Source organism: Zosterops lateralis (assembly GCF_965231275.1).
Source record: "Zosterops lateralis genome assembly, chromosome: 2".
NCBI lineage: Eukaryota > Metazoa > Chordata > Aves > Passeriformes > Zosteropidae > Zosterops > Zosterops lateralis.
In genome coordinates, this window is record NC_139763.1 from 81,794,642 (window position 1) to 81,809,179 (window position 14,538).

General features: G+C 38.6%; 1 protein-coding gene across 1 annotated transcript in view; it reads right to left on the reverse strand.

Annotated features, from left to right (window-relative positions):
* The window catches only part of TYR (tyrosinase), a gene marked incomplete at both ends in the record, with an annotated part of 40,845 nt that extends 26,685 nt beyond the window's left edge, over positions 1-14,160 (reverse strand). Inside the window, 2 exons of the mRNA XM_083882236.1 lie at positions 3,713-3,929; positions 13,342-14,160. Coding sequence (XP_083738362.1) covers positions 3,713-3,929; positions 13,342-14,160 — 1,036 coding nt within the window. The remainder of the gene's footprint in view (positions 1-3,712; positions 3,930-13,341) is intronic.
* Positions 14,161-14,538: the final 378 nt, after the last annotated feature.

Sequence of the window (14,538 nt, forward strand, 5' to 3'; positions counted from 1 at the left end):
GTTCTTCTAACTTATATTTGTGCAGTATTTATGCCATTGGCAAATTCACAGGAATTTTTTCAGGGTTAAATCTTACATACTTTCTCAGGTGGTGTTATTACTGTAATCCCTCTAGAGTGAGCTAGCTGCAAGAATCATAGAATTTGACCCATGTGACTGGAGTAAATGAAAGTTTGTGATTATCTAATTTAGACCATGTCACTATCTACTTATTTTTTCTTAAAATTTGTCTTGTAGAGTTTCAATGTGATCTGTGCTGAGTAGTCTTTCTAGTTCTCTTGCAATGGCTCTGCAACTTGACAACATTTTCTCAATGTGCAGCATGAATTTACCTAGAGGTGGAGGTTCAAGGTGGGTGAGGAATGTTGGCTGTAGCCTGAAACTTTTTCAATTAGAAGTTTTCTGTTGGCTTATTTCATTTTTAGAAAACACATTTTCTATGGCTTTATGGATTGCTGTGAAAATACTGAGAAAAGTTTTCCAGATGAAAATTTTTCATTTCAGAAAAAAGAAAAGGAAAATGTCCTATTGAAATGAAATTACATTTTGAAATGTTTGATGTTTTATCCCATTATTTCATGACAGAATAGCAGTAACAATACATAACTGTGACAGACAATGGAAAGCTATGACATGGCTTGGCTTGATACCATTTGTCATGAGTTAATTCATGAATAATGAAAGTGATATAGGGTTTTAGAATTTTTTAATGTTCTTCTGTGACTTTGTGCAAAACTTAGAAGGCCCTGATTTTCATTTGAAGTTCCTGTGAATAAACTAATTTCAACTGTGGAATCTGCTCATCATGAAAAAGAAAATCTAAATTTTTCAGCCACCTCTTATTCTTAAGAAGTAGCATTCAAGTTGCCACACACCAAAACTGAACTGAACAAAGAAACCAAATTACTTAATTTGCAGTCATCTAATCAATTTCTGATCTTTCTGGATGCTTTTAAACTAGGCTAATTTTCTGTTCTCTTGTATCCATGAAGTTTCCAATGAAGTCAGCAGTGTTCCCCAGTTAGGACCAGAATCAACAAATCCTATTTAAAATAATTGCTTCCAGGGGCAAAGTGTAAACTGCTCTTAACCTGTTGTTTTTCATTGGTAGCAGAATCTGGTGTGTCACAGAGTGAGAGGGCAATTCATGGGCACAGCCTCATGGGAGTGTTTTATTGAACAATTTTGACCTTTTCTGTTTATGGCTGTTGTGATATAAATTCTTCAGTGACATGATTTCTGTCTCTGCAGCAGCACTTTATGTTAGTCAAAGAGAAATTTCAGCCTGCTTTGTCATCTGCTCATAATGATGCTGATACTTGCCTGTTTGAAGGATAAAAGTTTTAGCCTTTGTTCCAGTGCACTGAAGAGTGAAAAAGCATAGTTTTGCATACCAGAAGGGGATGTTGTATGTGATCACAAGTATTTTTCTTTACAGAACTGAAACTGAGGTGTAAATCTCACATTGGTGTAAAGCAGGAACTGCTCAGTTACAGTCACTGACTTAGTTCTGATCACTTTTAATGAACCTAGAGTAACTCCAGTAAGGTCAATGCACTTACTCTGGATTTCCTTGGGGTCGAAAAGGAATTAGAATTTGATCTTAGGTGTATTGGCACAAAATTGTGCAAGTAAGTAAAGCAGAGTTGAAACATGTTTTGCTTCGAAAAAGAACAAAATGTTAGGAACTACAAACTGTTAAGAGGTTTGTAAGAACAGAGTCAAGAAGAAGAAGGCACAAACACAGTAAATGAAAGTTGCCAATCTGAGCTTGGCATTTTTACACAACAAAAACCTAAGCTAGCCATTTTTAAGAGAGTTATTGTAATTATGAAGGATTTTTTTCAGTAAAATTTCTTTCAAAACTTTCCACCATCTTTTCAACATTAGCCATGAATTCTTGACTTCACACTGGAGTTCAATATCTTGTTAGCTAAATAAGTTGGTTGGCAGAAATGTTTGTGGTCCTGTGGTGTAAAGTTGTGATGAAATAATTCAGGTTAAAAAAAAAAAAACAACTAAAAACCTCCCACGGACTGTGCTTTTCCTTTAGTTTACAATACCAGTAGCATGATGGTAGACTTTCAGTAATTCATTACTTGTTTACTTCAATTCCTTTTTCTCTACTCCTTCTATTCCACCCTTTGAACCTATTCACACACTTTATGGAGTAAAATGTAGGCAAAACCTCAACTCAATTATGTCACCTTTTTCTTTCCAATATTTCATGTAGTTTCTATTTTCAAGGACAGAAAGCACAGTTATGTTTGGACATGCAGACGATTGTCTGGATTCTTTCTAGGCTGCAACAGACAAATTCTGAATTTCTGACTATTTTTGAAAAGGAAAATGGTCAACTTTTCCCAAAAAAGCTTTATGGCATTACACACTGCATTAAGACTAAGACTGAACATATTAAAACTTTTGCTGTCTTAGAATCATAGAATGGTTAAGGTTGGAAGGGACCATAAAGATCATCTTGTTCCAACCCCTCTGCCTTGGGCAGGGACACGACTCAATAGACCTGGTTGCTCAGGGCCCAAACCAACCTGTCTTTGAACACTTCCGGTGATGGGGCAGCTTCTCTAGGCAACGTGCCAGTGCTTCACCATCCTCTGAGTAAAGAACTTCTTCCTAATATCTGATCTAAACCTTCACTCTTTCAGTTTAAAACCATTGCCCCTTGTCCTCTCACCATATGCCCCCATAAAAAGTCCTTCTCCCTTCTTTTTATAAGCCCCCTTAATGTACTGGGAGGCCCCAGTAAGTTTCCCCTGGAGCCTTCTCTTCTGCAGGCTGAACAACTCCAGCTCTCTCAGCCTGTCTTCATAAAAGAGTTGCTTCATCCCTCTTACCATCTTTGTGGCTCTTTTCTTATCCTCACTCCTCCTCCTATTTTGTATTGTTATGCCCTTATGCAGTTCCTTGCAAACCAAAAGCTCTGGGAGATTGAAAGTAGATTGTGTTTGATTCAGCTGATATATGATATTGTAGAAGTGTATTTATTGATAAGTGTACAATGTGTTATCCTTGCTTATTAGCAATTTTACGAGATTCGAAAGAGTTTAGTAGACAATTAAGAATTTCTTTTAGTAAAGAACTTTTGCTTACTAGGAAAATTCAACACAGATTGAATAGATGGGTAGCTAAGATTAACAACTAAATTATTCTGGAAATCATACTAAGTGTCATTTTTTGAGGACTAGCTTAATCCATTATCCTTAGAGTTTGGAGTTTTTGACCTTCTGTGGAGTTCACAGTGGAATAATGTAGGCATAATAGGCCAGTGGCAACATCCTCTTTCACCCTTGTTATCCAGCCTGGTCCTTGGAAGACAGTGAATTCCAGGGAAAACATGTCCCCTTTGTGGCTACATGGTTACTTATTGTTGTGCAGAAGCAGATTATTGGGTATTCTCCTTTTGTCTGTGCTGTATTTTTTTTGCAGTGCCTGATGCTGACTGTAGCAGGAGAAAGTATGTCCTAACAGACTTAGGGTCAGATCTACTCTATAGTTTCTACTTTGTTATCAAACGCTTTTTATGTGCTTCTTTCTGTCTGCTGCTATTCCAGGTGAAAGCAGGAATAACTTTTTCTTTCTTTTACAGTTACTCTTCATAAAATCAATTCAAACTGCCCAGAGTTTGTAGACTCTAACCCCAGAGAGAATCAATTTACAGACGGAAATGGTGTAACAGAATAAAGCATATTACCTTCCAAAGTGTTTCGGAAACTGTAATTGGCCATTTTATCCATGGGTCCAGATTCATACTGAGTCAGTGAAAGGCAAAATTCGACATCAGCAGAGGATGGGAGCCTTGGGGTCCTTGATTTATCATTGTTCCCAGGATTTCTCCTTATAGGTCCCTCACTTGTGGCACTGCATAAAGCCTCTTGGCTGTTGTACTCCTCAGACCGAGTGCAAATCACCTGTATAAAAAACTTTCTATTAGAGGACTTTCAATTACAAAAAAATAAAAACAAAAAAGATACTTTGAAGGATTTTTTAAGAACAAAAAAATGTACAATGTAATAAGTTTGTTCCAAGATTTCGTAGTATTTTTTACATTTTATGTGTATAATTTTAATATAAGATGGTTATTTCATAGAAAACAGCCCTCTAATACAGTTCATATTTTGAAGTAATACGCTGATCTCTATCTGAAATTACCCACATGGAGTAAGGCATCAAATAATTCATGCTCTTGAAAACTCACTGAGTGTTACTCACTAATGCAGCAGGACACAGAGTTAAATCTGCTACTGAGTTTGCTAAATGGAGGATTTTTGGCTTCAGTAGGCTACTGAAAAAAGCCATAATCACAGATTTTTTTTTTTTACCCCACACACAGTAAAAGTGGGAAATGTTGACTTGAAATGTGAAAAAAATTACTATGAAAATATCTCTGTGTGCTTTGTCAGGGCAAATGGACACTTACTTTATGTCTCAATGATTCTATACGTATGAAATGGGAAAATTTGCTGCTGTACTTCCTAGAAATGTTGTAGAGATGAACTTATATCACCAACTGAAATACCATAGTGATGGATATTACAAAAGGATCTTAAACAGAGAGATGGATAAAGATGTAAAATACTGCCAGAATCCAGCATCACTTATATAAATGTTCTGAGTTCACAGACGAAGTCCAACAACAATGGCATAAAAAGCCAATATTTGTCAGATGTTCTGCAGAAGCTGCCAGTCTAATTTGAGACTCCTGGAAGAGCAAGATAGTTGAATGGTGGGTTTATGAGAATGAAACAGAACAACAGTGGCTCAGAATTCCCAGAAGTTGTTTTGTATCCTTAGCAAGTAAAGTTGAGGCTCTGAATCAAACTCAACTGCCTATTGTTTCGCTTTCCTTCTGAAAAGACACCAAAACAAGTACAACTCCAAACCACCAGAGACTCTTTTAAAACACAGGACTCTGCAGTTAGCAAGAAATCAATGTGGTTCATGAGAAATTTGGGTAGAGAAAGAATAGGTCTCATTAGTGAGTGAGACATCATAGGGGAGAAAACACCTAACACTGAAACCTCAACTTCTTTTATCCTGAAGGTATATTTCTATTTCATGGGCCAAAACAATGTACAAGAAGGTGAGTGAAAGCAATCATCTCTGCTTTGAATGAGATGAAAGAACATGAGATTCTCTGTTGAAGGAAGTGGGTGGGAGATTCATTTCACCTATACTAGCCACACAGAAACTGTGAGATTAAAGCAACACTTTAGGATGACCTCTGCAGTCAGGGGAGAGGAAGGCATCTCCTGAGGGTGATTCAGCTCTCCCAAACCAGATGTCTGGTAGGTGAGATGTACTTACCTCTAGGGGTGCCTGATTCTCTCCATTGACTAAGCCAATGAAATAAAATGAGTAAAAAAATCAATGCAGAAACTGTCTCTGGACTGCAGTTAGCAAGGGAAGCAAAATTAAGAATGTTCAACTTAATGCTCTATTTCTGCATTAGGGTGGGATGAATCATACCCTGAAGGCTCAGATGTGCTTCAGAACTAACTAAAGACAGAGCCAAAGGCAAGTTGATATGCTGCTGAACTAACTTTTGAATGAGTGTAAGGAGATCAGATGAATCCTTCTGTAAGCGATTTGATGACAAATTCAGATAATGTTTGATGAAGCTGGTGATATAACACAGAGTCCTTAAGAATCTGGAGTTCTTAAATGATAATTTTTCTATGAATATAAATATGAATATAATGAAAAAAATATTCTCATCTTTTTCTGGCGTATATAAGAAAGCTTATCAGAGCAATTTATCCTTAGATACTGCTCTGTTGGCTGCAATCTGTCCATGTCTGTTAAAACTACTGAAGTGCCTTGGAAGCTGTAGGTAGTTTTCCAGCAGAGAGTTGCAAGAGGACATTTCCCCCAGAAGCTCACCAAATGAGTCAGGATTGTACCTCTAAGAGGGACTCAGGTCAGGACTGTGTCTCTAAGGAGTCTCTTCTAAGAATCCCTACCAAGAAAGGAGAGGTAATTACAGGGAGATGTCCACAGTTATTAACACAAACCATAGTTTATGCTGGTTTTATGATTAGTTTGTGTTACTGAGTGAGTTGATTCCCATTAGAAGGAAAATAGGTGGATGATTCAGGAGAAGCTCTATTAATTTCTTTCTTTATAAAAATGCACCATTCTGTGTCCCTAGAAGTGCATAAATGATGAAGGCAAATGTGTCTTGGCTGGTGAAGGTCAACCTGTTTCTCAGTTGTCGCTTGGGTCAGAAACTACGTATATGTGGATTTTCTATCTATCTCTCCTGTGGGCTTTATCTAGGTCCATATCTCCTGGGTTCTCCATCCTGCCATCTCCTATCTTTCATCATTTTCCTACTACCCTGGGGATATATCCTTATTGTGTCTTAAAGGGAATCGCATGCTGTGTTTAAGACACAGTTTTCAGATATTCAGACAGCGAATCTTCAAGCATGAGCTTAAACATATGTCTAAACAAAGAAATTTTCCCCCTTTGTTCTGTTTATCCATTTCAGTGGGATTTAATGTAATTGTTAATGTCAGAGGCTTGTAAATTTTAGAGTGCTAATGCTTTTTTCCATTTATGTCTCAGTGTAAACCTCATTAACTCTCTGACTAACCAAATTCATCCTAAACAGAAGACAGATGTTACAAGGAAAGTTATGGTCAAGAAATATCATATACCAATGCAACATAATATATGTATACCAATATATGTATACCATATACCAATAAAACATAAGATTAACCAGAACTTTTCCAGAAAGAAATAACTTAGGTGATATTATGAGTCTATTCTGAAACTATAATGTGCTGCTTTAACAGTCATGTGATGTGTAAGTGATTATAGAACAGAGATCAGCCAAATGGTTCAGTCTGGATGTAATTTGCATAAAGCATACATAAAAAATGGGTCACATCATTGCCTTTTTTTCCTACAGCAGGAATACTTTGTAATATAAATGTGTTGGTTTAAAATATATCTTATTCCCTTTGAGAACAGTCCTGAGAAAATTTCTCATTTTACTCTTGACAAATCTTCAAATTCCAGCTGCATCTGTTTGTGTGAATTCACCAGTTCCAGGGAAATTGTTAGGAAGATACTCTGAGGAGAAGCTTATGTAAGTAGCAAGCAGAGCAAATACCAGTAGATGGCAGTCCAGAATATGCAGCATCACTTCTGGACCTTGTAGCACCCAGCAAAAAATATCCCTCTGTGCACTGCACTTGAGATCTTGAACACAGCTCTTCAGAGTGCTTCTTAGACTGTAGAAGCTACTGTCTCACACCTTTGGCAAATGGGAAAGCCTTTTGTCTTTTCCTTTGCAACTGCTTACACAGACCAGCCCCTGTGCCAAAATAAAGGGGACTGCATTACAGAAGATTTCAGTGATGCTCAGTCTTTTGCCTGCTGTCTTTAAATTCAAAGCTTTGGGGAATTTTGTGACAGATTTCTTGGGGTTACTTTTTTCTCATTAAATCTGTGCTCACAAGGGCCTTCAACACTGGTAATATATACCTAAACACTTGGGAAAAGAGGATTCTCTATGGTAGTGAAATAGGTGCTCACTCATAAAGTTATCTGAAGTTCTCAGTTTGTTGGGGCAGCAGAGCCACTCAAAGGGCTAATCCACACCTCTGTGTCCTTTAGAACTGATTCCTTGCACTGCTTCTTCTCCAAGGCCACTCTCCCCCTCTCCAGAAGCTGTACCAGAATATTTTCACTGTGCTGTGTTGCCGATTAGATAGCCTAAAAGAACCACTTCAGACTACAGTCTGAGCAACCATTTGACTTGCTGATGTCTGCCAGCCACAGAGATGTGATGTAGGCACTTCATAGCCTTTCTTGACACCTCTCCTCACCTCTATTTGTCCTACATGAGGTCTGGACACCTGAGTTGGAGCCTTGGGTACTTTTATGGAGCCAAAAGAGATTTTGTACTGATTCACTGTGTTTCTTTGTCTTTCTCCACTTATTCCCACAACCTTGCTTGGGAATGTCATTAAAGCACAGCTCTCATACTGGATTTAAAACATTTGGCAGCTATAAAGAGATTTAATTTTTTCTCTTATTTGGCTGCATTAGGGCCTGGCATAATTTAATCCTAATTAAGTGGCATCCGGAAGCCATTTACTCACCAAATTGGGAAAATGCAAGGAAATCCCCTGATACAAGCTGCACCTTGGGACCTTGTTTTTATAGGTGGAACTTTGAAAGGTTCTGTATCTGCTGCAGACCAAAAAGGTTTTAAGAGATTGTGCATATTTATATCTGGTTCTTCACTGCTGAATACTGCAGGAATGGAAAGTTTTACATGTGGAGGACTGAAAGAAAAGGAGAAAAAATGCAAAGCAAAGCCTTGAAGAAATTCTAAGAAACATCTAAAAGGGTGAGATCCTTAATTGTCTTTATTCCCCTTATGGCACATACATAAACTGGGGGAGCTGTGAAACTCAAGCTAAAAGGAGATTAATCAAACATGACAGCATTAAAACAAACCTGGGGCCCTCAAAGTATTTTCTCAGCCTTCAGTAAAAGCTGGCTGAGTTTCACCTTTTTGCTTGAAGGCAGCCCAGAACTGGAGGGCAACCTATACCTGATTAAGCACCTCAAAATGGTGCTGGGCTGGAGCAGGAAAGTCTGTTAACAGTTACTGACAAAGTACTCACTAGTACCTCCTGGTCTGATAGCCATGCTTCCCTGCTCTCCAGCTGTCTCCAAGTTGTACCGTCACTGCTGCTGTCTCCACGTCTACCTTGAAATCATTCAGACACATCTCTCTGGAGAGACTTGGTAGGCTTCTTCTGATGGAGAACCATTAACAAACCCCAGTTTTTATGAAATCGATCTAGCTATTGATTTATACACTTCTTAAGGTGTGTATTCTTTATCTTTTACTTTAGGTGCCTCCTGAGCAAGCATGGCTATACACGAGTGGACAGCCAAGCATCCAGGGACCCAGTTCCAGTCTCACCCATATGTGATCCCACAGACAGCCAGTCACAGGAACATAGAGGCTGAGGATACCCAAGTGGCTGCTGCTGCTGTGCACAGATCCTGATACCTTCCTGCTGTGATCATGAGGTAGCATGTGAAGAAGTACCTCTTCCTAACGGGAAATGTTTCAAATTTAGACTCCATATAAGCATGTCATGAGAAAATGCACTTCATAAATTCTTTTTTAATAGTTGCTCCATTTGGGCTCTTGCTTTTTAATGTACCAGCCTGTAGCTGGCACCACAACCTATTAAGTTGCAATAAAAAATAAAGTTTGTGAGTTCCTTGGGTGTCCACAAGTAGATGGATGTAAGACTTTGGCTGATTTAAGAATCAAGAAGTGCTGGCTGGTAGTGCTTGTATTTCTGAAAATTTCCTGTGTATTTTTTAAAGGCAGATGTAAAATAATCTTCCAAATAATGCTGTCAGACAATTCAGCTAGCAATACAACTCCCTGATAAAATGTACTTAGAATTAAATAACTGTGTCTGAATAGCTGAATTTATATTTCCTATGAAGTCATGTTTTCAGGTAATGGATCTAAAGTACTGTCATTATTAGTTCAGAAGCATTTTATCCATTTTGTATTTGTGTAACTTGTTCCTCTTTTGTAGTAGCTTTGCTTCTGTGTAAGTGGTTCTTCAGGGTGATATGGAATGAAGTGCTAAGGGAAATTTTCCATGCTTGCAACAAAGAATTGGCAGCAGGCTTACCCCAGCACAACTGAGAGCAGTCAGCTCTCCGTGTAATGCAATTGCTTCTCTCAAGTCTTAGGAGACGCAGAATAGAGGGAGCCGAAGCTGGTGGTGTTCCCTGCTTACCACAATAGCAAACTGAAATAGCACTTAGATTCTCCAACTGTATTTTCTTCATCCTGTGTCTAGCACACTGTGGGGATTCCCAGACTCTAACGTTAACTGCCAGCAGAAAGATTCTGCTTTTAATTTGCAGAAGGCTTTTATGCATTTACAACTCCATTGACTTCAGTTCTTTCTCGAAATTAGTTCTGGTGTAGAACAGAGAACAATTTAATCTCCTACTGTTTAGAATCATGGAACAGTTTTAGTTGGAAGTGACCTTTAAAGGTCAGCTAGTCCAACACCCCTGCCATGGGCAAGGACATTTGCAACTAGACTTTTTTTTTTTTTAATTCCATTATTTTGAGTAATTGTAGAACAGAGCACTAAAACAAACAAAATTCTCAAAATGTTATGGAGTATCTCAAATTCCCATATAGTTTTCTGTTAAGTTGACATAGAATTGCAAAAATTGCTAAAGCATTAGTATGTCTCATGCACTCCTAATGCTGAGTGTAACACTTGAATCATCACAAACAACTAACTGAAAACATGAGAAAACCCTTCCCACCCACCCTGAAAAATGAGCTAAGCAAACAAACAAAACCAGTAAAGATTTCTGATAGCCTTGCTCGTAAAAAAGAGGCAGGAATCAGAAGTATCACTTAAATGACAAATATGAGGAAAATGTGGATGGATAATTCGCTCAGCCAAGTGCTAACAGCAGCATGTTGAAGAAAAAGTAAGGTGAAAGCAAGAATTTCAGCATGTATCCATGGGTATCCATGTTGCCATGGCAACCTTTCAATGGAATAAAGTATTTTCTCTTTTCTTTGGGTTTAAAAAAAAAGAAAGAGGGATGCTGTTCTGCAAATAGGCACTTTACCTTTTTAAAAATAAATCTAAACCATTTCCTAACATAGCAGGGATTGTTTTGTTATGCTTTGGAAAGACACTTAAAATTCTGAAAAGGACACCATATTATTGATGTGCTATTCAAAGGTTTCTCTTGCCCTCTTTTTATTTTGAATGCTTGCTAAAAGCCTAAATTCTTTCAAATTCCTTCACATTTCTGGATCCTCCTCTTTTTTTTTTTTTTTTTTTTTTTTTTTTTTTTTTTTCAGTCATGCTGTTTAGCTACAGAGTTTAGATAATCAGAGCACTCTGCAGCGGATCTGTGGCTTTTTTCGGGTTCAAACTCAGGCTATTTTTGTTCACTTTTGGTTTTCTGGATGGAGTGATATTATGATCTCTTACTTTGTGGAAATAAGGAACTCAAATGAACTGTATTGACTGTTATTCCCTATTAAGCGATTGTTTAAATTTGAATTCAATGCTAACAAAAAAATATCTTTACCCCAAACTCATGACTGAAAATGCAGATCTGTTCAATCTCTCATTCTTTCTCTAGATAAGACAGGAGAGCCATACATACATAGAAGATATTAGAGGGAAATAGCACTTATTTTGGAAAGTCTGATAAAATTGTAACATTTCCAGAAGTGGCTGAAAATGTGTGATAAGCATTTTTCAGAAATTACGTGTAAAACATCAGCAAACGACTTAGATGCTCTTACCTATGTACACTGACACTGAATGTGTTTTAAACATATCTTATCTTTTATTCCTTGGCTCTTAAAGTTATACAAAAACATCTCTTTGAGCAACCTAGTCAATTAAGAAAAAATCTTTATTTTAACACTATATTAGTGAGAACTAATTTTAAATGAGAAATTATAAACCTGACTGTTTCTTAAATATATTAATTGCTACTAATAAAATTTCTGGGTATGGATTACCAAGATGGAAATATCTTAAGAATCTAGACATAATTAATAAAACCTTTGAAAAAAAAATGAGCCGAACACAACTATCTGACAACTGCATGTCTTTTAGAAAATTCTGCTAGCAGCTTGCTGATTCCTGTGTATTACCTGCCTCTTCCTGCCTTGGTTATCTCATCCAATATTCTGTATTGAAGCTCCACTTGACACATATAACCAGTGCAATTCTGGTTTCATTTAATCCACTTTACACGTGTACAATTTTCACGCAACCATTTAATCAGCCCACAGCAGAACAGCACAAGATCCACTTCTTTCTGACAATGCAATCTAATTAAGTTAGTAGAGTTGATCCAAATTAAAACTGCTAGAAATAAGAAGAATCTTAGAAAAAGGCATGAAAATGCATATTTGTATCTGTGTCTGTTTTATGGCTATACAAACACTAAATTAAATGTCTCCAGGAAATTTCCCAGGCACAGAGGCCAAGTGACATCAATAATCCATGTCTATCTCAATAAAATAATTTTAGTCTCATAAACAGTGTGTCTCTATGCAAACATTCTCCTGGGAATGGTCCCTGAAGTGGTACCTGTCTGAGGGTATGCCAGAAAAAGGTATGCCAGAGAATAACCTAAATAGTTCTGTTACTGTATCTCCAGATGGTTGAATATACACACCCTCTATTATTGAGAGAGCACAAATCGAGACTAAATACAGCACAACCAGCCCAGTAAGCCCGGTTGGGTGCTGATTTGTAATATGCCAGAATATCCCAGAGCTGCTTGAGTTTATCTCTCTGTTAAATCACTAAAACTGCCCAACCTTCATTTGAGCTGTTGCTACAGAAATAAGTAGAAGATAGATTTAGACAAACATAATTGTAGACTTCAAAGCCAGAAGCAATGGTTGCTATTGTCATGATGGAGTGTGTCTGTTGAAGCTAATAGACCTTTGTCACTGTATTTTAAGCAATGTGGCAGAGATGAGCAAGAGACAAAAAAAGCTCTCAGTTGTTAGAACAGCACACTATAGTTCAGCTATATGAGACCTTATCACTTATGTATACATATAACTTCACCTTATTTTATGGGCTCATTTGAAGTGCTTTTAATTGGAAGGAGTCACTATTGCATTTGCCTCTCAGTTCCTTTGAGCAACAGAGATAATTTCTTCTCTATTTCTTTGAACTACTGATGTGAATTACACAGCTGATACTTCTCTGCTCTAAAGGTTTGGTTTACTTGTTTGTCTGTTTATTAACACTGAAAGCAGGTTAGTTAGTTTGATAGTTTTTAACTCGTGGGTGGGAGGGAGACACTGGGAGAGGGGTAGAGTGCCTGAAAAGCCTTTGCTTCTATTTCCATCATTCAGTCATCTACTGTTTTGCAATGGTGCTAGAAATTTATGTGCATAAATTCTGCTTCTCTGACCTAACTGGCACACCAGAATCAAGCATGTTTAACTGCTAAAGGCCATGTTTGGACACAAAGGCATAACTTTCCCCTTTCCACTTAACTTTTATGTTCTTAATTAAACAACCTAAATCCTACAGTCAGAAAGAAATGGGACAAAGTTACAAGTGAACAGTTCTAAATGAAGATTATGTCAACATAAAATCTGGTTTGCTCTCTGGTATCGCTTACTTTCTCCCCAGGAATATATAAGGAAAGGCAGTATGGCTCAGCCCCCATCTTGTGCACTTCACCTAAGTGCTCAAAATCAGGTGAGATAATACCCTTCCCCTTTACTCAGTGGGTTCTTACCTGCCACGAGGAGAAAATTGATGCTGGGCTGAGTAAATTAGGGTTGGTGGGATGTCTGCCACCCATGTACTCGTCATTGCAGACCTCACAGTCCTCTGCATCCCGCCAGTCCCAGTAGGGGATGGTGAAGTTCTCATCACCCGTTATCCTCTGGATCTGACGTTCCCACATCAGCAGAAAGGCCCGATGCCAAGGCAGGAAACCGGGGGCTTCGTGGGCAAAGTCAATGTCCCGCCACACATTGGACCCACCTAAGAGTGTGTCTCGAGAGGCATAGTAATGCATCCACACAAAGAGATCATACACATTGATGTCTCTGAACATGGGGTTGGAGCCATTGTTCATCTGAGTATATGTGCCAGTAGCAATAACATAGTCCTGGCTTGGGATGTTCTTTGCCAAGTTAAGATAGGCAAGAAACTTGTTCTTCTCACTGGTGGTGAGCTGGAGGATGTTTCTTCTTGTTTTCACTTGCCTTTCAGTGCAGTTGAGCCCGGAGAAGCCAAATTTGCACTCCTCACAGCTGAATCCCATGAAGTTGCCTTCACATCTACACGTCCGGTTGTAAAATACAGAGGGCCAGTCCTCTCTGTCATCCACTCCTGAAAAAGGGAACTGTGGTCCCAGTGGAGCCTGGGACAGAAGGATGTTCTGGCAGGACCCTCTGTTGGAAAGCTCCCCACAAGGGGACCCGTCTCCATCCCAGGGCGGACAGCACTCCTTGCTCCGCAAACTCTGCACGTTCGCACAGACTCTGGGGAATTGCCCAGTGGACGGCTGAAGGATGACGAGCAGAAAACCCAGGGCAAATAGCAGCATACTGACAGAGCAGCAGGAGAGCATCAGCATTATGCTTCAGTGCGTGGAGTATTCTCTCTGACCCCTCCAAAGGCCTGCGTGTGCAAGGAATTCCTCCCCTCCACCAGGAATGCTTCACTGCTGACTTCTGCTACAGTGCACCCTTCAATGTCCTTTCCCATTCCTACGTGAGATTCATTAACACACAAAATGCACTTCAGGGTTAATCTCATTATCACATGTTCTAGGTGAAAGCCAAGTGACTTTGCCTCCACCCCCTACAAGTTTCAAAATGCAGGCATTTATTATAAACTTTCATCTTCTGCCTAGCACATGATTGCTCTCCCCTGGCAATTGGAGAGGAAGTAAAATTAGAGTTTGGACACAGAATCTATTGTA